This window comes from Choloepus didactylus, chromosome 16, assembly GCF_015220235.1.
Source record: "Choloepus didactylus isolate mChoDid1 chromosome 16, mChoDid1.pri, whole genome shotgun sequence".
Lineage (NCBI taxonomy): Eukaryota > Metazoa > Chordata > Mammalia > Pilosa > Megalonychidae > Choloepus > Choloepus didactylus.
The window spans coordinates 38,622,475-38,647,396 of NC_051322.1; the positions used below are offsets into that span (position 1 = coordinate 38,622,475).

At 34.3% G+C, this 24,922-nt stretch overlaps 1 protein-coding gene across 3 annotated transcripts in view; it reads right to left on the reverse strand.

Annotated features, from left to right (window-relative positions):
• Positions 1 to 24,922, reverse strand: part of PIK3C3 (phosphatidylinositol 3-kinase catalytic subunit type 3) — a 200,428-nt gene that overhangs the window by 101,814 nt on the left and 73,692 nt on the right. For all 3 annotated transcript variants that reach the window (XM_037805813.1, XM_037805812.1, XM_037805814.1), the window contains exons 5-10: positions 22,278 to 22,364; positions 20,211 to 20,306; positions 17,594 to 17,665; positions 15,231 to 15,335; positions 14,566 to 14,658; positions 4,483 to 4,668 (exon numbers count right to left, since the gene is read on the reverse strand). In XM_037805813.1, the coding sequence (XP_037661741.1) occupies positions 4,483 to 4,668; positions 14,566 to 14,658; positions 15,231 to 15,335; positions 17,594 to 17,665; positions 20,211 to 20,306; positions 22,278 to 22,364 (639 nt within the window). The remainder of the gene's footprint in view (positions 1 to 4,482; positions 4,669 to 14,565; positions 14,659 to 15,230; positions 15,336 to 17,593; positions 17,666 to 20,210; positions 20,307 to 22,277; positions 22,365 to 24,922) is intronic.

Consider the following 24,922-nt stretch of genomic DNA (forward strand, 5'->3'; position numbering starts at 1 on the left):
AAAAAGTAAGTATAAATCTCTTAAAAACAAGATATAATATTATTTTCCAGATGGCATGATGCTATACCTAAAAAACACAAGACCTCACCTACCATCTATTAGAACTAATAAAAAAATCGCTAAAGCAATTAGATAAAACATAAATATTAAAACAAAAACATAGCTAACCTTCAACTACCAAATGGAAATAAGAGAACAAATGGAGCACAGTAGTTCATGATAGTAACAATAATATAAAATGTCTGGTCAGGGAATAAATTAAATTTTAAAAATGTCTAAGATTTTTATAAAATTGAGATTTGAATGAATAAAAAAATCATATGTCCCTGGAAGGGAAAACTTAATATCAAAAAGGTGTCAATTTTTTTCTTAATATAATACATGAAATTCCAACTTAGCATTCTGTGGAGTTATAAGAAAATGACAAAACTATTCTAAAAATCAGGGAAAGAATAAATGTGCAAACAAGGCAGAGAAAATTGCGTAAAAGAAGAGGGAAGGAATTTGTTCAATCATATATTTAAACTTATTACAAACCTATTGTATGATAAAGCATGAAAATAGAGGACTTTTAGAGAATTAACAGCAAAATATAAAAAGCATATTCCTTTTGGCCCAACAATTCCAATGAAGGTTATTTATTCAAGAATATGAATATATATAAACATACCCACCAACATACATACATAAGTCTGTCTAGTAAAATATAGCAAAATACTGCAAATAACTTAGTTACTTACCAAAAGGAGATTGTTTAAAAAAAATTATAAGATAACCTTGCAGTAAAATATTATTTTGCTGTTTTTAACAAATGAGGTAATCTACAAGTGTCCATAAAGTCTAGAAACACAAATCATATTTTTTACAGATATTACAGATATTCATTTGCATATTTCCAGACTTTATGGACACCGCATTCATGTGCTCATAATGGGAAATGTCCTTTTTTTAAAGAGTATATACAGGATGTTCAATTTATGTTAATTTTTTAAAAGTGAGTGATATTGTGGTGACGAAAACACAGCTCTGTGATTATATTGAGAGCCACCGATTTTCATTTTAGATGGATTGTATGGTGAGTGAACAAAACTGTTTTGAAAATTAATTTAAAAATGAATGACCATAGGGGGAAAAGTGAGTTATAGAAATTTATATGCATATATATGCCTGTAATTTGCACAGAGAACATATGGAAGGATAGTTAAGAAAATATTAACAATTGCTACCTTCTGTGAAGAAATGGTGGGAGTGCAGTTCTCAAAGGAATATTACTTTCTATATTATATTATATCTTTCACAATTAAAAAGGAAAGCAAATCAGAAAATAATATGATGACTGTTACATCAAAGGAATATACCAAATGCTATGGGAGTAAGAAAGAAACAAACAACAATGCTTATTATATCCTGGGGTGGTTCAGAGAAGTTTCCTAGGTGTGGTGACATCTGAGCCACAGCTTGAAAGATAAACAGGAGGAAAATGCCTCCAGGCCCATGGAGTAACAACAGCAAAGACACGGCTACTGAAGAGAATGTGGCACATTCAAGAAACTGGACCCTCCAAACACAAAACAAGATATCTTTCATTCAAGTTTTCCAGTATGTGGATTATTTAAACAAAGTGACCACTGATGTATCTTTTAATGCTATAATTAAATGATTTGCTTATCCATGCTGATACCAAAAAAAGATTTGAAGTTTATAAAACCACAAATACTGTACTTCACAGAGAAAGCAACAGTAAGGAAGCATTTTGAACCAGTTAGGAATGAAAGACAACATGAAATTTTACAGAATAAAAATGAACAATCTCCTTATATGTGTATAGTTCTATTTCAAAACTTTACCCACATAATTTTTTTCTTCATAAGCATTAAGTGTTGTAGCAGTTATTATCATCAACATTTTTTGGTTAAGAAATTGAGGCCAGAATACATCATATTCCCCCAAACATATAGGTACACAGAGGCAGAGAACAGACAAAAATCAGATCTTACTTTATTAACACACTTATTAGAAACTATATGTGAAGAACCAGTAGTATCAAAATTAAAAGACTTTTTCTTCAGCTCAGTATATACAACTCTTTACTGAATTAAGGTCATTGTACTAGTTATGCTGTATCTCCAAACCTCAATAACCACTTGTGCTGGTTTGAATTTGTTATGTACCCCATAAATGACTATGTTCTTTTAATCCAGTCTTGTGGGTGCAGACTTACTGTGGATAGGACCTTTTGATTAGATTATTTCCAAGGAGATGTGACCCTGCCCATTCAAGGTGGGTCTTAATTAGTTTACTGGCATCCTCTATGAGAGGATAAAAGGCAACATTTTTTTTAATATTCATTTTATTGAGATATATTCACATACCAGTCATACAAAACAAATCGTACATTCGATTGATCACAGTACCATTACATAGTTGTACATTCATCACTAAAATCAATCCCCAACATCCTCATTACCACACATACAAAAATAACCAGAATAATAATTAAAGTGGAAAAGAGAAACTAAAGTAAATAAGAACACTGGGCGAAAAGGCAACATTTTGAAGAGAGCTGAGACACCGAAAGAAAAAACTCCCAGAGACATTCTGGAGACAGTCATTGAAACCAGAACCAGGGGAGAAGCTAAGAGATAAAATCCAGAGTTTGCCCCTAAGAAAGAAAACCCAGAGTATGCCCGGAGAAGCTAAGAGAGGACCCCCAGACGCTTACGAGAGAAACGCCCTGGGAGAAACAAGCAAGGACACACAGGAGCTGAGAGTGAGAGGCTGAGTCAGAAACCCAGAGACATTTTGGAGAAAACAATGGAACCAGAAGCTAACCCTGGGAGAGGCCCAACAGACTGTGGCCATGTGCCTTCCCATGTGACAGAGGAACCCCAGATGCCATCAGCCTTTCTTCAGAAAAGCTTTAGCAAACCAGAACACCACCAATCCAAAATTGGACCATATTCTGAAGTCCAGAATGCAAATTATTAGTATCCTCTATCTCATAACAAAATGTATGAAATAGTCCAGGAGTAAAAAACGCATGAACACTAATAAATCCACAGAGAATCAAATACTTAGCCCCTAGCTTGTGAAGAAATTGAGGCCAGATAACCAAAAATAATGATTTCCCATTTTTCTATGTTAAATTCTGGGCTCACATCCAAAGATGACTACTGCCCAGAAGCGTTTATCTAGACTCTTTAATGACTCAAATGAAACATGGATAGAGAATTTAACAACTTATATGAAATTTTTAATTAACTTTAAAATAAACAGAATTCTAATTAATATTGTGATATAGTCAAGACAAAGGGAAAAGAACAGGTAATATGCTATATCGCAATGTTAAGAATCACTTCTTGAAAGGAGAGTGAAAAAAATCCTATTCAGATAAAATTGTATGATATTTGAGATTTGCTTCACAATAATCTAGTGGGGGTAGGGATATTATAGATGAAACAAGACAGGCTATGATTGGCAACTCCTGAAGATAGATGAAATGTGTGAGCGTTCATCATATTATTTATCATAATTAAATACATATACATAAATATCAACTTTAATACTTCATTCAGCTTCTGGAAACTCACATACCATTACAATTCAAAAATGATCTATTTTTTAAAAAGGTCTTTGACAATAGTTGCTCTGTGGGATCAGCATTTATATGTGTGTGTATGTATACACATACATCCCAGGCTTGAGAAGAATAAGGTATTCATATAAATTACAGCTATCCCATATCCCATAAATTGTCTCCTATAAGCCCTACTGGATTATGCATTTTTGAGAACACATTCACCCTTAAAAAAAAAGAATTGTAAAAATCACTGGCTTAGTCTACCTCATTAGGAATTACTAAAATAAAAAATCCAGCAATGCTTTGTTTCAACACAGAAGTGCTCCTGATTCCCTGGTGGCCCTACGTGTAAATAAAAAGCCAGGATGAAGTGTGCAGTCTTTGCTTTCCAGAGGATTCCAAACCACGTTTGGATAATCTACATACACACATAATTGTCAACAGCTGAAAGTTTAGAAGGACCATACATCTCTATGTTTTAAAGGCCCCAAGGGCTTTTCAAGGCTACAATTAAATATGGCTTATATATTGACTGATAGAGAGGATCTGAATTACTCCCTAGCTGATGCTGCATTAAACACTTCTTTTATCATTAGAATTCCTTTTTCTCCCCAAACAGAGCAATACAAGCTCTGCTGCCAGGCAAATGTCTTGGGAAACACTGTCCTACCATGTAAGAGATCAGTAAGTAAATTTTCATTTCACAGAGGAGTCCTTGGAAGAATATTTTAATTTTACTTCTGAAAACATACCTACTATATCCTCCTCCCTTCTAAAAATCCCTCTCTCTCTCTCTCTCTCTCTCTCTCTCTCTCTCTCTCACATACACACACACACACACACACACACACACACACATACAGTCTGATGATCGGGTTCCAGAGAAGTAATGAATAATGTACCTCATCATCTGCCTGTCGCAATCGGGCAACAGCATAACGCCTCACTGTTTGATTGGTGTAATGGGAGGATAACAGCTCCAAGGAATCTTCTACATCCATTGGCTTCCATTTTCCCAAAAGCTCCAATGCTTGTTTGGCCTCCTGAGGTAGATCCCAATTAACACATTTCAAGAATTTTGTCAAAGCCTGAAATCAGAAAGGATTTTAAAAATTAGAAGTAGCCTACTGACTGTGGTATGAGAGGTCAAGGGTGACTAGGCAGAGTTCCACTTGGACCTGACTGCAGTAACAGATACGTAAAAGACAGTTTCCTTGTATGAACTCTAAATGAAGTTACATATTTGACCACAGAGAAACTGCAAGACAGGAAACAAAGCATATTTCTGTAACTCTACATTTTCTGGACTACAGCAGATGCAGAGCACTATTCAATTTTAAAATTTGGTTTTCCTTTTTTCTTTTTTAATATTGCAGGACTCACGACATGAAAATATCGAGGCATGGCTCTTGAACTCTGAGATACACCAAAGATAAATGTCACTATCAACAGTGAGATACACAATACTACAACCAGTGAAAGAATCAAAAGCCAAGCAAGGGTAGAAATCCCCAGTCACAAGCCACTCACCATTACCTCCCATATGATCACTGGCTTTCCTAGATACTTGCAAATGAGGGCTTAGACTAAAAATCGAATATGCATGTCTATATTACACAGAGAAGTAACTGTTTAAAAAGACAGGCAATCAAACAAAACCTCACAGAAACAAACATAAAAATGGACAAATAGAAAGAGGAGCAAATATTCTACAGTTCAACTGGCTGAGTCTGCAGCATCTTTCTGAAGCCACACTTCCTTACATAGGCAGCATACTGAAATTTTCACAAGACTGTCACTTAAGTAACTGCTTTGGCAATTACTTAACTGTAATAAATGCTCTTATTAAGTTGCATATGTAATAAATGCTCTTATAAGAAAGGTCCACACCTGTTTTGCAGAAAGAGCAACCCCTGTAGCCAAGTCTCCTTACTGGCAACATATTCCTGGCTGAACCCAGGACTCTTCCTTCTTCTTTTGTTCCTTCTATGAATTCATTTGTGTGAATAGCTTGACAAAAATAACCTTAAAATTTTACACTCCTGTTCTTCCCAATGGAGATCCTTTCATTAGTAAGTGACACAAAACTGTACTTCATGCCCTCCCCCTAGTTTATTCTTGATTTCACAAAATTATGAAAAGAGGCACTATGGTGATTATCTAGTCCAATACTCAAATTGCATATAACCTCAGTGAGGTTAAATGCTAGATGTGCTAGACCCAGAATCCTCAGGTCATCTGACTCTCAACCCCCAGGCTTCTTCCATCAGATGGTGCCTCCTTCTCATTAACGCACTGCCATCCCCTGATTAGCTAAGTCCAGGCCTCCTGAAGCAGTTACTCCCAACACATATCTCATCTGTCCATCCACAATTCCTGCCAATTATTTCCTAGCAATGTTTCCTATATTTACCCTCAGCCTGATTCTCATGTAACACATCTGGAGTTTGACACAGTCTTCTAGCTCAGTGCTAAAATACCAGTTTCTCTTCTAAACTTTTCACCAGAGTCTTGAAATTTCAGTTGGAAGTGATCTTACCACCTTCAACACCCACTGTCAGCAGAAATTTAGCCTATATATCCGACAAAAAGAGACCCTATATTTACTACTTAAGTAATTCCAGTGACTAATTTGCAAAGTGGCCATTATATTTACAGACAACTAAACCATTTTTTCTTTGTTTTTTTTAACTATAACAAACCAAAAGACAAAAATATTTGCATGCCACTTCTTCCCATCGGTCAGTTTCACTCTCTGGAGAGAGTACATTTAACCTCCCACCACATGGAAAGACCTTTCAGTATATGAAGATGACCTCCATAAAACGTTAAAGTGTGGTTTCCAATTAGATGATAGGGTCAATCTAGCTTTTTCAAAAATAAAAAAAAAAAACAAAAAAATAAACAAACATAACAACAAAACCATGGCTTGTTCTTCAGAACTTTCCATTGATACCTCTCACTACACTCCAAACCTCTATTTCATTAAGCTAAGTCCCACTACTCCTCTACCCCTCAGGGTAGTTAACCAATTTCATACATGACTTTCTCTCTCCTGTCAACAAGCCTTCTATGCTCTTCACCCACACACTGGTGTCATCTTCTTAAGTCTAGCTTCTCAAAATCACAACTTTTTCAGAAATTTTTCGGCAACTTTCACCTCTTCCTTCAGTAGCTGTGGGCTCAACTTGTACTACCATCATTTAAATGATGCTTTTCTGTCAAATGCCTTTGTGGACATTCTTGTCATTCCAACAAGAGAGTCTGCATTCCCCAAGGATAGCTAACCAGTCCCCCACACTATTTAGTACAGTGCTTATAAGAATAGATTGCCCTACTAACTCATTCTATGCATTTTTTTTACTTCTAAAATGTATTTCTAGATTGAATTTGGAAGCAAAGCTATACTTCTTAAATAAGTACAGTGAAAGCTTTTCCATTTAACAGCACATCAGCAGCCCTAATAGAAATGTGTTGGTATGTACTTATTACAAGCAAATCTTGCAGCATGCCAATATACTCAGTACAGTAACTGAAAAAAACTAATTATCAGATTCTCTGATTTATAGATTTATTAGTGAGATTTATAAACTGTGGTGCTGCCACGGAACTCAAGGCATTGTACAAAGAATTTCACAAATGAATAATGCTAAATGTTACAAATGTAAACAAGGAGGTAGTACAATGTAAAAGAAAGGAAACAAGATAGGACCAAGAAAGACAAAGTTTAAGAATTTAAAGACAGAAAAATTATGAGGATAATTAACCATAGATCCTTTAAAGGTACTTTATTCATCCATGTGAAGTCATAGGATCCAAATGCAATTTTATCTTGCAGGATAGGGAGAGTACAGGCTTTAGAGCCAGGATGTTTGGGATCAAATCCTAATTCCTAGCTCCATGAATTATTAGCTGAGTCACTTTAAGCATATTGTTTAACTTTTAATAGGCTTATTTCACAGGGTTGTAGTCAAGATTAAGTAAGGCAATTCATCTAAAATTGTTTAGAATGGTACCTTGTGTATATTGAAAAGTGCTAATTATTTTTATCGTATCTCTGATGTTGTTATTCTATTTCTGATGTTGAGCCTAGGGTCAATTTTTAACCTCACTGTGCTTATTACCATGTTTTATAGTGAAGCAGCAAATATTCTGTTAACCTCCCCCATCCTATATTAACCCCACTGCTATCTCTTATTCCTAAAATCATGATCACCATCGCTTCAGTGCTGAAAATATTTATCATGTATATTTCCAGTTTCAACTCCTATCCAACTCCATTATTGGAAATTTCTACTTTATTTAAAACATTCAAAAATGAAAATATCTTCCCACCTTGCTCCTTCCAACTGCCATATTTGCTTTTTCAGGAATTCAGGCCTAACTCCTGGGAGCTGTCTCCTAGTCAACTCACTTATACATTCTCCTTTCCTTCTCTTACCCAGTCATACTGTTCCAGTTCAGACTTTACTTGATCTCCAGATGGGTTCATGAGCCTCCTAATTACATCACTTTACTGTTTCTCAGCTCTGCTATAATCTACCCTGGTTTGTCTTCCTTAAAACATCACTTGCGAACACACTGACTTTAGAGGTTTCCTGTTGCTAGTGAAATCCAACTTCCAAGCATAAAATTCAAGTCCCACCACAATCTGACCTCATTCTTTCTATTTTATAACCATGTTCCCTGAACCTAACAGTCTGCCTTTACTCACTCCTTTCTTCCCCATGAAAAATAATCTCCAAATAAAAAAAAAAAAAAAAAAATCAAAGACTGCTCAAACTTTAAGGCCAGTCTTCCTTCTGTGAAACCACCCTCATAGCACACTGATCTTGTCTTCTTCCACATTTCAATACATTCATTACCTATATGTTTACTAAGACAGTGACCCTTAATCAATCACTATCCTATATTCCCCCATTTTAATCTTGTGTAAATACCCTTTCCCTAAAATGATTTTAATTTATATGAGGACTGGTATCTCATACCTCAGAGCCCCAGAGCCTTGTATGTTCAAAGGCCAAATATTTTCTCTACAAATGCTTGATAACAAATGCTTGCTGAACTAAATTTACTTCTGCTATGGTTCACCACCAACTTCTTGTCAGGAAACAAATATGACTGTTATCTTGATGTCACTGTCACAGTAGCTACTTCAGAAGCAGCATCCTAAGAACATTCAGTGAATCACTATTACCTTCACTAGAGGTGATTCTTCCTATTGCTTTTTATATCCCCCAAGTATAATCGAAGGCATGGAATTAATATAATGGTTATTTTTAATTAATACATTTTATAAGAAGAAAGGTCACTTTCCATGTTAAATGGTAAGCATTGAGTAAATACAATATTCACATATTTTGGGCTCCACAAAAATGAGTCTCAACCTGTCCTAGTTTGCTAATGCTGCCAGAATGCAAAACACCAGAAAAGGATTGGCTTTTATAAAAAGGGGGTTATTTGGTTACACAGTTACAGTCTTAAGGCCATAAAGTGTCCAAGGTAACACATTCAGCAATCGGGTACCTTCACTGGAGGATGGCCAATGGTGTCCAGCAAACCTCTGTTAGCTGGGAAGGCACGTGGCTGGCATCTGCTCCAGAGTTCTGGTTTCAAAATGGCTTTCTCCCAGGACGTTCCTCTCTAGGCTGCAGTTCCTCAAAAATGTCACTCTCAGTCGCTCTTCCTCCCTTAGCTACTCTGGAGCAAAAGTCTGCTTTCAAAGGCCATCTCCAAAATGTCTCTGTAAGCTGAAGCTCCTCTCTCAGGTCCAGTGCATTCTTCAAAGTGTCCCTTTGGCTGTAGTAGCTTGTTCCTTCTGTCTGATCTTATATAGTGCTCCAGTAATTTAATTCAGACACACCCTGAATGGGCGGGCCAACATTTCCATGGAAATTATCCAGTCAGAGTCAACACCCACAGTTGGGTGGGACGCATCTCCATGGAAACACTCAAAGAATTACAATTTAATTAACACTGATAGGTCTGCCCACACAAAATTACAAAGATAATGGCGTTTGTGGGGACATAATACATTCAAACTGGCATACTACCTACCTGGTAGGGTTCACAAATTGAAAAATACTTCATAAAAGTAACTGACTGGGGTGAACAAAGTGATTATTGTGAATTTTTTAGGTGTGACATTAAGCCCAGAATATAGGGTTTTCATCCAAAACCCTTAAGATAGATAATTTGGGGGAAAAAAAATAGGTGAAAAAGCCAAATTGAATTAAAAAAATAAAAAGTTCTACTTTATAAAAACCAATTTCCACCAGTTTCTTTTCTGAGCACTACCTTTTCTCTAGGAAATCTTTTCAGCCTTAGGGCCCAAATGCCAAATAACCTAAATCACAGTTTCTGAGCACCTGACACTGAAAGAGTTTCTTTGTATAAATAAATTTAGGAGGTAAGGAAACAGGAATATTTGTTTTCCACAAAACTCATTTTAAATTATTGCAAGTGTACAAATGTGGCTGTGTGAATAATACCTTCTCCAGTCACTTCAAGGCCAGTATATATTTGGCTCACCCAAGAGTGCTTCCTGAACATTAAAAAACATCATTCTCTCTACTCTAGTGATCATATGAATTCTGTAATATGTTCTAAGAATTGAAGTTTCATCACCCACCTTTCCAAAACTTGAAATCAACTGGTTTAAATGAAACTTGTCATGCACTTCATATCACTTGAGCATTTTACTTCTTTTGCACATATCTGAAAGTGACTTTCAGTGGGAAGTGAACAGTTGTTTAAACAATTTTTCTTGCACGCCTTTCTATCTAAGAGAGTTCTGCTGTGTAAATCTATTCTATGCTACTTGAACCTATACATTCTAACAGATTTAATTTAATATCTTGCTATATATTTTAGATGACACTGTGCTGCATTCAAATTGCAATTTCTGTGACCAAAGTTATTCTTTATTTAGCTAGTATCATGATACTAACTCAATCTTTTTTATAAAACACATTGATTTCCACTGATGAATATTTCCTCTCATTCAGTTAAAGTTAAAATTCCTCTCTCATCTTTATTTTGGATTTAAAGGGAATAAATATGATTTATCTACAAAGAATTTTCCAAGGCATCAAGAAAAGATAAAGAAAACTTAAGAGTTAAAATGAGCTGTAACTGGATTTTTATTTTAAAATTTAGAAACTAAAAGAAATAAGATTGGTTCAGTAAAAGAAAAATCTCATTATGTGATTCTAAAGCATCCTTATTCATTCATTCATTCATCCATCCATCCATCCATCCTAATCCATCCATCCATCCATCCTAATCCATCCATCCATCCATCCTTACATAATTGTAAGAGCTTCCTGAAGGATGATTCATTTTCCTGATGACCCTGCTCTGGCCCCAATGCATTTCAGGATTCCTGCTTTGGCAGGTACATGATTCTGCAAATATTTTCTCTACAATCCTTTTTTCTATGTCTTCACTGACCCTTGTCTTCTAACTCATAAATGTGAACCTATCAAAAGGCAGTATTTATGCTTTATGATTCTGCACAGGTTTAAATTTCTTTAAAATTCATGTTTCCTCATCTGTAAAAGAGTGACAATAATACAAACCTTGTGGGGTTGTTGTGGCATACAGTAGTTGTTCAATAAATGCTGGTTATTTTGAGTCTACTTTAAGAGTTAGTCCTCGGCCCTCTGATCAAAGAATTTACAGACTATTTTAAGAACTGAAGAGATTTATCAAGTCCACTATCATTTAATCAACTTATATTCAATATGAGGGAACTGAAACTTAACAGTTTAAATTAAGCTAAGCTGAAGTTAAGCCTTACGAGGTCTTCAAGTCAAGTCTAGAGCTGACTACTTCAACACAATTCTCTCTCCAGAAACTTTACCCATTCCCTAGTTTCACTGTGGGAAGCAAATGAATAATCTTGACCTAGCCTCTATCCTGCCTGCCAAACTGTGTGTCACTCCATCAACTCAATTTCCATATTTCAAATTAAATTTCCCATATTCTCCCTCTAGATAGATCTCCTCCTGAATTCTGTACTTCTTTTCATAATACAAACAGTTTCCTCGCTGCCCAGATTCAAAGGGGTTAGAGGAATGGAAACACAAAGAAACCAACATGTAGTCTGCCTCTACTATGCACCAGGCACTCTGCGAGGTCATTCACCACTCTCACCTATAAAAGGGGGGTTGTCTCCATTAGACAAATGAAGAAACCAAGTTCCAAATATGGAATAACTTGTCTGACCCCTACCTATTAAGTATAAGTGGTAGTGCCAGTAATTGAATCCAAGTCTCTCTGACATCAAAACCCATGCTATGTCCACTAGACCATGCTTCCTACAATGCTGCCCCCAAAATGTGAATCCTCTCCTTCACTTCTCCCCCATTTCATTATATCTATCACTTGATTTGAAATTATCTATCTTACTATTAGTAGCCATATTATCTCCTATTAGGACTATATTAATTGACATCTAAACGATAACTTACTTGCTTCTGAATCTGTCCACTCATCCTTGAGACATTATTGCCAAATTAATAGTTTTTGAATATTCCTGCCAAGTTGCCATTCTTTTGCTTAAAACCTTGAAAAGTATCCGATACCTAAAGTATAAAGTCTACCTACTTTAGTAAAGCATTCATGGCATTTTACAATCTGCACCAGCTTTACTATCAATACTTTCCTACACAAACTATCCACTAGACCAATGGTATGCCAAGTAGGTTGTATGTCAAGCAAAACAATCCGCTGGCTGCTGCAATAAAATGTGATCTTCTAGTAACACTTACTTATTCATCTTTAAAAAAGTAATTATTAACTAAACTTTATAATTACATTCATCACTCTGCCTTGAACTGCATGTCAGCAGGTCATGAATCTATATATAAAGTAATATCTCATGAGGGGGTTTCACAAAACAGAGTGGTTGACAATGTGTTTGTTTTCAGCATACTATAATACATTGTAGCTAACAAGTGTCCAACTAAATTAAGGATACTGTGCCAGTTTGAATGTATTATGTCCTCCAAAACACCATTATCTTGGATGCAATCCTGTGTGGGCAGACATATTAGTGTTGATTAGATTGTAATTCTTTGAGTGTTAGCATGGAGATGCGACCCACCCCACTGTAGGTGGTGACTCTGAATAGATAATTTCCATGGAGATGTGGCCCTGCCCATTCAGCGTGGGCCTTGATTAGTTTACTAGAGCACTATATGAGCTCAGACATGAGTGAGCTTGCAACAGCCAAGAGGGACACCTTGAGGAACACACAGGAGCTGAGAGAGGAGCTGCAGCTTACAGAGACATTTTAGAGATGGCCTTTGAAAGCAGACTTTTGCTCCAGAGAAGATAAGAGAGGACCAACGCCCCAAGAACAACTAAGAGTGACATTTTTGAGGAGCTGCAACCTAGAGAGGAACATCCTGGGAAAAAGCCATTTTGAAACCATAACTCCGGAGCAGACGCCAACCACATGCCTTTCCAGCTAACAGAGGTTTTCTGGATGCCACAGGCCATTCTTCTGTGAAGGCACCCTATGGCTGATGCGCTACCTTGGACGCTTTATGGCCTTAAGACTGTAATTGTGTAACCAAATAAACCACCTTTATAAAAGCCAATCCATTTCTGGTGTTTTGCATTCCGGCAGCATTTGCAAACCGGAAGAGGTAATAACCGCTTTTATTTAAATAACTCTCACTAAATGGACAGGGGCTAAAAAGATCCCTAGAGAGAAATCACAGAGGGAAGATAATGCTAATAATGCAAGTGCAAGCAAACAACAAGACAATGGAAGAGGTGATATTTCTTTTACTAATGTGAATTGATCTTATACCACATACTCAACTGGCCCCTTTAAGATAAAAAGAACATTTTAAAAATGAATGGGAGCATTTTTCAAAAGGATGTTTGGAAATGCTTGCTGAAAACGATCTAAGTGTATCAATCATAAATTACAAATCTATATATTGGAAAAAAAGAAAGTTGGAAAGAACTGTCTGTTTAAAAATCTTCCAATTGAAGTGTTTCAATGGGATTTTAAAAATACTTGTTAAAATATATAAATGCATCCTCTTCCAAGTAATTTGAAAAACTCTAATTCGCATCAAGAAGTATGGAAATTTGCTAACAAGTTTTCAACAGAAATCTTTGCATAAATGATGGCTAAATAAATGATTATGATGACATACTAAGAACAGCCAGGGGTGCATTTCATTCACTTGTATATGTATAGCTTTGTAAGTTACTGATTCCAGCTGTAACCACTATAAAAACCAAGCATCAAAGTAAACTGAGCTTCATGTCTAAAGAATAACTACATCACTAAGTAGCAAACTAAATTTTCAAAGTAAGCATATTCAATCACTTTGCTCTTATAAATTTACAAGCTCCCCAACCATGAATAAGAGAAGCTACTTCCACACAGCCTAACCACAGAGAATGTTATCAAACTGTAGGACTTTTGCCAATTTGATAAATGACAAGGAGTCAGTAAAATTTTAGTTAGCACTTCTTAATAATTGAGGTTGAACATCTTATCACATCTCTGAGTAACTAGTATTTCCTTTTCAGTGAACTCTCTGTTCATAGTCCTTGCCCATTTTCTACTGGATTTGTTGGTCTTTTTCTTACTGATTTTAAGACTAATAAACACACACACAGAAATGCTGACTTCCATTTTCATGGCAAAATATGAGAAACTGTCTTCACAGTTATATGGCTTTAATGCTAAAAGCAACCCTGTTTTTTTTTCTTTTTAATTTTTTTTTTAAAAAAGCAATAGAGATGTGTGTAAAGTAAAAACTCAAGTCTCCTACTTCACTCTTCCTCAAAAGGTAAACACAGCTAACTGTTGTGTATATACTTTCATAATTTTTTAATGGAGTATGGAGTATTATATATATTACTCTGCAACTTTTTTTAACTTTAGAGTAACTCTATATTTCCATGTCAATTTTACCTTATTACCAACAAGAGAAAATATTCAAGAAACTTACTTTCTCCTGATTCGTAAGGTAGTATCTAAACTTCCAAACAAGATCTTGTTCTTCATATGTAAGTTGCTTGGTTGGTGGATAACTCACAATAATCTACAAAAAAGAAGGAAAAGAACTACTTATATAATAGAATTATTACATAAGCAGGAGGATTTACAGGCAGCCAAACAAGACTTAAAATCTGTTGTACTTAGCAACCCAAAAAGGACATTGTTAAGTGGTAAGGAAGAAAAAAAAGATGAGAAAGGCACAATCCATATATAAGTATATAACTACAGAGCTAACTTAAATCTTCCAAGAGCAAAACAAACCAAAGTTATGAACACCCACAAAACACAAGAGGAAAAAAAAACAGATTAACTCTTCTCTCATCAAATCAAAGCACACAACAGTGCTTATGTACATACCAGGTAACATGCCTTAAAGCTGGTTTCTATATACTCTTTATCAAGAAAGTATCTGTAGCTGTCTCAAGGGCAAAAATATTTACTAAAACCCCCAAACAATAATAAAACCACAGAAATGTAAAATTATTGGAATTACTTAGGGTTCGTTAACCTGGAAGAACTATTCATCTGAATCACTTTTACGTGAAGTAGTATCACATCTGTAGCAGCCAAAATACCCACTATTTTTAATATTAACATTTTTCTAAATTCTCTTACATTTAGCTGATCTCTTGTGGCTGCATTGGGTTTGAGATCGTGGTCAGAAGGTCCACTTCTTAAACTCCGGGCAAGCTTGTGGTGCTTGCTCTCAACTAAATTCTCCTATAAATTATTTTCAAATATTAATTGGCAATATTAACTTCACTAAAAGAAAATTTCAATAGCCAGTTATAAATAGAAAAGGTAACAGAATTTTACACTTAAGGTCATTTTATAAAACTTAACATTTTATTGTTACAACTGTACTCCCCTATGTATCTTTTAAATACATATCTCCATTTTGATACAGAAATGGTCTCCCAGTGCTCCCCTATTGGATCTTCAACTCAATCAATTATTTCATTCAGCATTTAAGCATGGCTTATGCTTCACTACTGCCATAATATGCTCATGCCTGGATTCCAACTTCTTAAAACATCTACCTCTCATTTTCCACCTATTCAAGGTTTTCCACAACTTATTGCAATGCAAATATCACTTTCACCCTAAAGTCTTCCCTGACAACCCAGATTAGAGCATTCCTTCCTTTACTGAGCTACTAGAGACCATGTGACGTAACTATAGTGTCATTTTAGCAGCCATATATGAGTGCAGAGGCAATGATCATAATGCGTTAATATACACATCTAGTTGCTATTAACCCATGGTCAAAATAATAACATTTGAACATACTGTCATATACTGAAGAGACTTTTTGTAACTTTTATTTGGAGGTAGGGAGTGCATGTGTAAACTGTTCATGTTTTTATCCTGATTTCTGCTATTTTTAAAGAATTCTTTATATATTACATATATATACATATATGCCCTTTGTCTATGATGTATGCAGCAAATATTTTCTGAGTCTGGCAATTGTTTTTGAATCTTAGTCTATATAAAAGAGAAAAATTATAAAAAGTATAGTCAAATTTATCAATCTTCTCTTTTACTGCCTCCACATTTTGATTCATAGTTAGAAAAACTGAGAGTAAATCACTATTATGGTTTAATATTTTAATACTTAGACCCCCTATTCCATTTGGAGTTTATTCTTGTGTATGATGTGAAGTATGGATGCAATATTATCTTTTTCCAAATGGCTAACCACTTGTCCCAGTACTATGCCCCACTTACGAAACACCACCTTTATCATATATTAAACTTGCATATACATGGGTCTATTTTTGGGTCTTCTATTGTTCTACTGGTCTATTTGTATACAAATCTGCCAGTACCATAGTGTGGTAATTACACAGGCTTTATAGTCTGTTTTATTTTCTGATACAATGGTATAGCAGCTCAGTGACACCCAAAATTCCCTTGTTGAATATATTCCTCCAGTTAGTAAATAACCATGGCTACAAGCTGAATTAATTTTTGAGCACATGGTTGTTTTTTTTTTTTTTAAATCTTTTGTTTTATGCTTGCTTGCTTTCAAAGTAAAAATGCTTATCAGAACTCTGGTTCTATAATACTAAAGCTAAAATCATTGATGCCCATTTTGTTTAGAGAAGAATACAAAAAAATAATACTAAATATACAGATATCCTGTTTACCTAACATTTTGGCAGGAGACACACAAAAGTGACACCTATGATTTCAATATTTCAAAACTTTGTTAACTTCTGGCCATTTTGAATGTACCCATTCCAAAATATAATACATCCCTCGTGTGTTCTGAGTATCCAGAATGCAAAATATAATTTGATTTCATAATGAAAATTCAGTGCCAATTTTAGATATATTAACTGCATTTTACTATGCTATGCACAGGACTATGACAGTATTTAGGGTATTTGTTCCTAAATTTTCAAACAACCTTTTTTTGTAACCTTTTAAATTCTACTTTTTTTCCTATCTCTTCCTTAGATATTAGGTCATCAGCAATTATTACCTGCTTTACTGACCAGTATTTACATTAGACATCATATTATCATTTTCTAGTGTGCTGCTCTTTATTTACTTTGGTCTGATTAGAAAGGTAACTAATTTAATTAGAATAAATGGGATCAGAGTGATGTACACATGTTATAAGGGTGAGTGAGTGGCATGGAACCTTCTAATTCTAAAGTGATCTAATTAAACCTCTGCTGCAAAACAGGAATTCTTCTTACTCATTCACATCTCTAAGAGAGAGCTATGAGCTCAAAAATTCAGTAACAGGTAGATATCTCACTATCACCCAAGTCACCATGTTCCCAACTGAGTATCTTCTAGTAGCTAGATAGCTATCTTCTTTATTTTGCAACAAAACAGGCTCTCCAAAATTTTCATACATTGATCCTAGTGTTTGTCTCTGCAGTGTAATCAAGTGGACTTAAGCCAAAATAGCACAGAATGAAAAATACTTTCATAAGAAATTTGCAAAATCAATAACCCACCATAGACATCTGAGGGTCAGGAACTCTGACAAACTCAAAGCTTGTTAATATTGGAGACGACTCATCACCATCCTGAATTACAGAGCAATAAGTTGAAAAAAAAGAAAATTTAACCAAAGGATAAGAAACAATACAGGATGTTTATACACTACAATATATTGTAATTAAATTTAATGAACATCGTTACACCCTTTAATAAATTCTCATTGTCATTCAACTATATTTTAAAACGCATATCCATATTTTACTCCTTTTATTGCTGATGAAAAATTCCGAGAAAAACTAAGTGTAACAAGAGAATTGTATTACAGTTTTTAGATCCATGAGGTCCATAGAAATTAGACTGTTTTTGGTTAACAGTTTTTTATTTGAAACATCATTTGTATGCCAGTAGATAAATATGTCCTTTCAAACCTTAGAACAACAAACCACAGAGTGTAATTAAAATATGACATAATGGATGTGTTGCATCATTTGCAAAAACTACTAAAGAGATGTTGCTAACTTTTCAAGGGATCACAACTGAGTTCCTATTCAAAGAACTAGAATTTTAAGGATGGGGTTAATATTACTCAAATTTATACACAGCTAGAGGTTCAGAAGCATTGATCTTCAGAAGTCTATTCAGCACAAAGCAAACTTGAATTACAAGAATAAATCAATCCTTAAGAAATAAAGCTGTTTCATTTTGTTGGTGATATCATTTTTGAAGAATGTTGGCTTTTGTTTTATCCAATTCTGGCAAAAAAAAAGGTAATAGAACATAATAAATGTCACTATCTTACATACCAGGAAAGGCTAAACTAAATAAGGTCAAAATTCATTTCCTCACAATTGTATACACAGCATTAAGCTTTTCTGTCAATTTCCAAATGCTAATATATTTTCAATTTTAGGTATTTGCAGAAAAATCAGGAGAGAATGAAAAAGGAGGACCATTGTGACTTCAGTTCAGTAACTGAGTCTTACAGAAGACCAGAAATTCCCACAGCCATTGTTTAACAGGCTGGTTCTTAGTCACAACACCAGAAAACACATTTATCAGCCCAACTGTGACAAGTAATCTTCACTAAGGCTATCTGTCATAAAATACAGGTGACAAGAAAGTCTATTTCCATTAGACTCAATACACTGGCCCCACAATCTTTTCACCAAGTGAAAATATGACAGGGTAGGTAGACAAGCACTAATTTATGAGCAATTTTCAGGAAACAGTAGAAAGGGGTCAAGAACCTTTCAAAAAATACTTAAAATTCTTCTAATTTCTATTCTGTTATTACTTCATCTATTATCAAAGCTGTTTTTCAGAAGATCCTTCACATCTACAATGTTTGAAAGAACCATCTCCATTAGAAATATTTCTGCAATAAAAACCCCATATGGGCAGGAACTATTGCTTTTAATGAAACTATATTCAATATAAAATGTAAAATATAATTATATTAAAATGTACTGGTGACAAAACAATTTCACTGACCTACATTTCCCTTTCTTTTTAACATAGTTTTCCTAATAAATTAATAAACAATGTTAACTAGTCTATCTTCTTTTTTTATCCAGATGATCTTTTATAAAATAAAAAGCTGAAGCAAATTAGCTTTTCCTAACTTTTCACTAAAGGGAAAGGTTTACAAGCTAAAGGAAAAAATGTGAATGTTAAACTTAAAAAAATACAACAAAAATGGTCATATATTAACTGCAAACCCTAAATCTAAATTATGAAAATGTCTTTGAAAGTTATTAAAAGTTATAAATAGTATATATTTTTAAATACATTTTTGACAGCTTTGACAAGCAACATTAAAGAGAAAATTTTAAAGTGGTGCTTCTCATGAAGAAATACAATACACATACTATTAGCTACCCTAGGATCTATGTTATGCTATATATCAAAAATCTTTACCTGTTTGCACTGACTTAAATACTTTATTATTTCCACAATAACAGATGGTACCTGGTTTATGTGGTTTTCAAACTATACATACAATTATTTCTGCAGTACTTAAATGAATCTCCTTCAATAAGCATTTAAAGCACAGATATTTTTCAAGTAGCTACATTCCAAACACAAAACTTTCTTTTGCATAATGAGCAGATAAAATCCATAACCGTGTTCTTCATATTACTCAGCCTAATAATAACATGACTTTCTTAATTTTGTATATATTACATAAATAAATGCACATTCAGGAAGTCTTTTATAAGCATGCTTATGTTAGGGTCACATATTCAATTTCAACATATCACATATATACTCAAACATACCCTTTAAATAGCTTACCACTTAAAAAATGATTCCCTCTTTTTATTTTTCAAATAAACAATAACTGTTACTAAAGCTGTTCCAATATGCAGAACAATTAATCAAAAAGTTTTTAATTACTTGGATGCTTCTTGAATTCTGTAACCCAGAACTGCATTACATGAAGAATCAGCTTCTGCAATCCTGTTGTAGCTATATTATTTGATTTGTGTATACATAAACAGCTGCTGCTGACAGCTGTCTGCTCCTATCCTACAACCAAATAATTCATCTCAGCAGGAACACCAGTAATTTTTTTTTAATGTTTTCCCTCCCCTCTACTTTAGAGACCAAAAACAGTTCCAAGGCAAATACCTTTTCATAATAAACAATACCATATTCCTTATCATCACACTTGACACACTGAAACTCAACCATCAAGTACATAAAATTAGAACTTCGTTTTTCACTCTAAAAAAAAAAAAGAGAGAAAGATTTTTATGAGAAAATCATCTTCAACTTTCCCTTAAAGGATTAGTGGCTATCTTTTTCCCCAATACAGTATTACATGTATTATCAAGTACAAATTAAAAAAAAATTTTTTAATTTCATTATTATATACATATAACACTAATGTTTTATCTAGCAATCTTTACTGCTCACTTATAATTCCCTTCTTAAAATTATTAACATTGTTTGGGTTTCATTTTTATATGAAATCTTCAAGGTATTTTGTATATTTTTGAATGAAAACAGTTTTATTTCAAAAATAAAGATGTTTTGTATTTCTAACAATTTTAAGCAAAAATGAGTTCACTATTAAACTCTATTACCAAATCCAACTATAAACATTTAATAAAATTACATCAAAAACTAAAAGTAAAACACAGTATGTAACTAAGGACAGAGGGAAAAGGCTTAACAGATATAACCTTTACAAGTTTTTCACAATTTGTAGATGGTTTTACTTTAACAGATGGCCATTTGTAAATTTAATCAGTACCCTTGGATAACAATATACTGGTGAATAGTTACTTCTTCCCCCAACATGAAAAATGTTGATTCTCTGTGTAAATTTGTCCCCTTTAAAAAAGCAAATACTGTGGTGATGATAAAGTGACCATGAAATAAAATCTAAAAGGGTTATTAACCTTAACCCCAAACAGCTATATAAATGGCATCACATTTATAGGCATAAAATTATAAAGGTCTATAGAGGTCACTTAAAATGTTCAACTTTATGAAGACTATTATAATCTACTGTGGTAATGGTAACAGTCTCCTATCTTTTAAAGAGTTGGAGGTGGGAGGAGGTGGCAGCAGTAGGTGGGGAGAGGATAGGGGGCTGGGCAAGGTAAGCTACAACATTATATTTTCTACTACCCAAGAGCACCTAAGTTGAAGAACAGAAAAATATAAGTAACATTTTGATTAAACATCTTTAGAATGTGACTATTACAAAAATTGAAAAAAAAATAAACTTTTCTTCTAGTTTGAGTGTATGAGAATGTATTACGAATAAATTTAGAAAAGATACTCAGTATTAATATTGAATATAAATTTTGCTAAATACTAGTACATTCTTAAAAAAAAAAAATGCTAGTATCTAACTTTTACAAGGTTCATTGTAAAATTTAAAATTTTTCTCTTTCCATCCACTGAGAACTGTTCAGATAATATACAATTAAGTTGGTTGTACCCTGTGGTAGTCATTATAAGATAGAATATTTTAAAATTGATATTCCTCTTTCCTTATTTGATTAATACAGTTGTTATTTCTGTCTTCTATACAGAATGTTAGGCCAAAAATCTGTTTCTTCTTTTTTTTTTTTCCCAGAGAAAATACACAAGAAAGCAAAATTTTTAAAATACCTTTTGGAAAGGGTCTCACTGAAGCCATGTTGTAATTAAACATCTTCTGGCCCAATACACAGGGTCAAGAAACAAACAAATTATTTGAATCATGTAAGTTTATTAAGCGTACAGATTCCTATATGTAGTACTTAAGAAAAAAAGTATCTTAACTGGGAGAGGACATGCTAAAGATGAATTAAGGTAACAAGTGAAAAGGTAACACTGAGCCGATGGAAGATTTATCCAACAATGACTTGAACTTGAAAATGAACTGCCATCTTAAGAAAGAGGCAGAGAGAGAGAGAAAAGATATAGGTGAGACATCAAGCCAACACAAGCTTTGCTTATATGGTATTCAGTATACTTATAATAGCTCCATTACCTACTTTACAGTTCAACTTTGCATTTAAATATAAAAAAGGCAGACATCCCAAGTTTTCTCCTTATTAGGCTCGAACTCAACACTACAAGTCAACCCTGATAACCCCACATTTGTGAGATACCTAGCAATAAACAATTCTTCTCAAAAAAAGAGTTGAGTTAGACATTTGGAGAAAATATTTTGAAATAAAGAGGGATAAAACCCACCTCATTTATCATTTCTATTTCTCTAAATGTCAATCTGTCCAGCCAATCTACTTTCACCATGTGTCCTTGTCGATGGGCCTTGGTGAGCTGCAGAAGAAATATAATGGTGAAATTTTAACATAGATCTGAAACAAAAATGAAGAATGGTAATGCCAATTTCATATATGATACCACTCCTAAACACAACAGAAACCATACATAACCAAAGTAGGGAAGGAAAAAAAAAAACAATAAAAAACAATTTTTAAAATAGGCCCACACTCTGCTACCTAAACATGCTAATAATATGGTGACCCTTCAAATCCACAGAGAATACAAGATAAATTTCAAGGTCCTCAAATTGGAACTTCGTTTGCCTTAGAAGGTGTAATTTTAAATATCAGCATTATTCATGTATAAAAGCCCCCCCTTTCTTTCACAAGTTCATAGCATGAAACAAAACTGGACGCCAGAGCCTTACTTACTAGTAGCTTTGCTACATCAATTGTCTTTCCAATACTGCCATCAGTTATTATCTCTCTCCCAGAATGAAAAATCTACACCATCAATATTTTTTTATCTTTCTCAACTAAGGGACACTCGTCACAGCTCTGTGGTAATACTATTTCAGAAATGAAAATACTGACTTCATCTAAAAGGTCTGAGGATCATTGTAATGTAAAAATAATATCAACTTAGCTTTCTTCCAAATAATACATCCCATTTAAGCTGAGGTAATCTCTAAATGAAAATGGATAAAAAGACATCAGTAAGTGCTTAGTATAATTCCTCACATAAAGCAGGGATTAAATATTTTGTTGGCTTTGGTGGAACATTAGACAAATTCATGATCAAGATGGAAACAGACCAAAAAACAATCAACAGGAACCAAAAGAGGATCAGGCAAGGCTGAAAGAGTACCAGAACAGGAGCCAGAAGCCCTGTGTTCCAACTGTAGCACTCCATTTTCCAACTCTATCTTTTGAGCCCACATTTGAAAAACTCAGTGTACTCACTTCTTATTCCTAATCTCCAAAATCAAATAATTAGACAATGGATGCACAGCATGGCAGGTAGTATTATTTCATGTAGTCTTTAAGAGTTTATATCCTCATTCACTTTGTAACATGTTCCAAACTGGTTTTCAAAAGGAATGAGATATTAAAGGTCAAATGACAGCCTCTGCTTATATGAACAAAGTAAGAGTAAAAATCAGTAAGAGGAGTTTATATACTTCCTAGACCACATATAGCAAGAAAGGAGACAGAAAAAAAAAAAAACATTTATTTATATGTCACACTTTTTATAACCACACTATGAATTAGATAGCTCTGACCTCAGTTTGCAGATGACTATAAACTACTACAAAAAAGTGGTAGAGCTAGGATTTAAACCACATGTCTACATGGTTCTAAAGTCCATGCTTCTTCTATAGTCCTTGCTATCCTCTCCACTATTACTAAAAGACTTAAGTTCAAGTAATTTCTGTAATTTATTCAACACTGGTTTCATGTGATACAGTAGTAGACTCTACTAATTTTCTATGAGGAAAGAACTGGCAATAGCAAATTAATTTTAGATACGGAAGAATGTAGTTGGGCTTTTTTTTTTCCCCTCTCCTACTAAATCAGCTGAACAAATTAGGAATTTTGTTAAAGCCTTTTTCACTAGCTCTAGAATTTAATTTTGCTGTGATTATATATTACTTCCTCTATTGCATATGCCTTAGCTTTCCTATTTGAGTACCAAACATGGCCTTTCTGGATCCTATGTGTAAACACCTACAACAAATGTATGACCAGAATGGCAGTATCATAAATTGTCAAAGCCACTTTGTAGGACAAGTTTAAATTATTCTAGCAACATTCAAATTTGTGCACCATTATTTGCAATACCAAAAAATTCAACATAAAAGAACATAAATGGCCATCAATAATGGGAACTGTTAAGTAAACTATAGTACAATCAAAAATAATGAGGAAAATCTATATGCCCTCCTGGGGACTGAATCACGTACCTCACAAAAGACATGTTCAAGTCTTAAACTGCATTCCTGTGGGTAGGAACACATTTGTAAATAGGACCTTGGAATATGCAATTATTCGGAAGGTGTAGACTCGTTTGTGAATAGGATCCTCAAAGACCTTATTTAGATAAGACCAAAGTGAGTCAGATAAGCCTTAATCCGTATGACTGGATATCCTTATAAGAAGAGGAAATCTACACAAATTACTGAACATGAAAAACAGAAGCCAGAAGGAGAAGCCACATGACAGAGGCAGATGTGCCAGCCATGGAAACCCAAGAAATTGTGGCAAGTCAGCATCAGAAAGCTACAGAATCCAGGAGAAAGCATGGCCTGTTGAGGCCTTGCTTTTGGACTTCCAGCCTCCAAAACTATGAGACAGTAAATTCCTGTTGTTTAAGCCAACCTGTTGTGTCGTATGTCACAGCAGTCCTGGCAAACCAAGACATCCCTCACAGGGAAAAATATTTAAAATACTGCTGAGTTCAAAAGCAATCACAAAAAGAGAGGTACCATTTATGCTATGATGACTATTTTTTTAATGCTGCTTTAGGAAGCATAATGAGAAATTAATAGAAATGTTGACTCCTGACTTTCTGTGCAGGGTAATGACCACCTAATTGGATGCTGATTTTCTGGA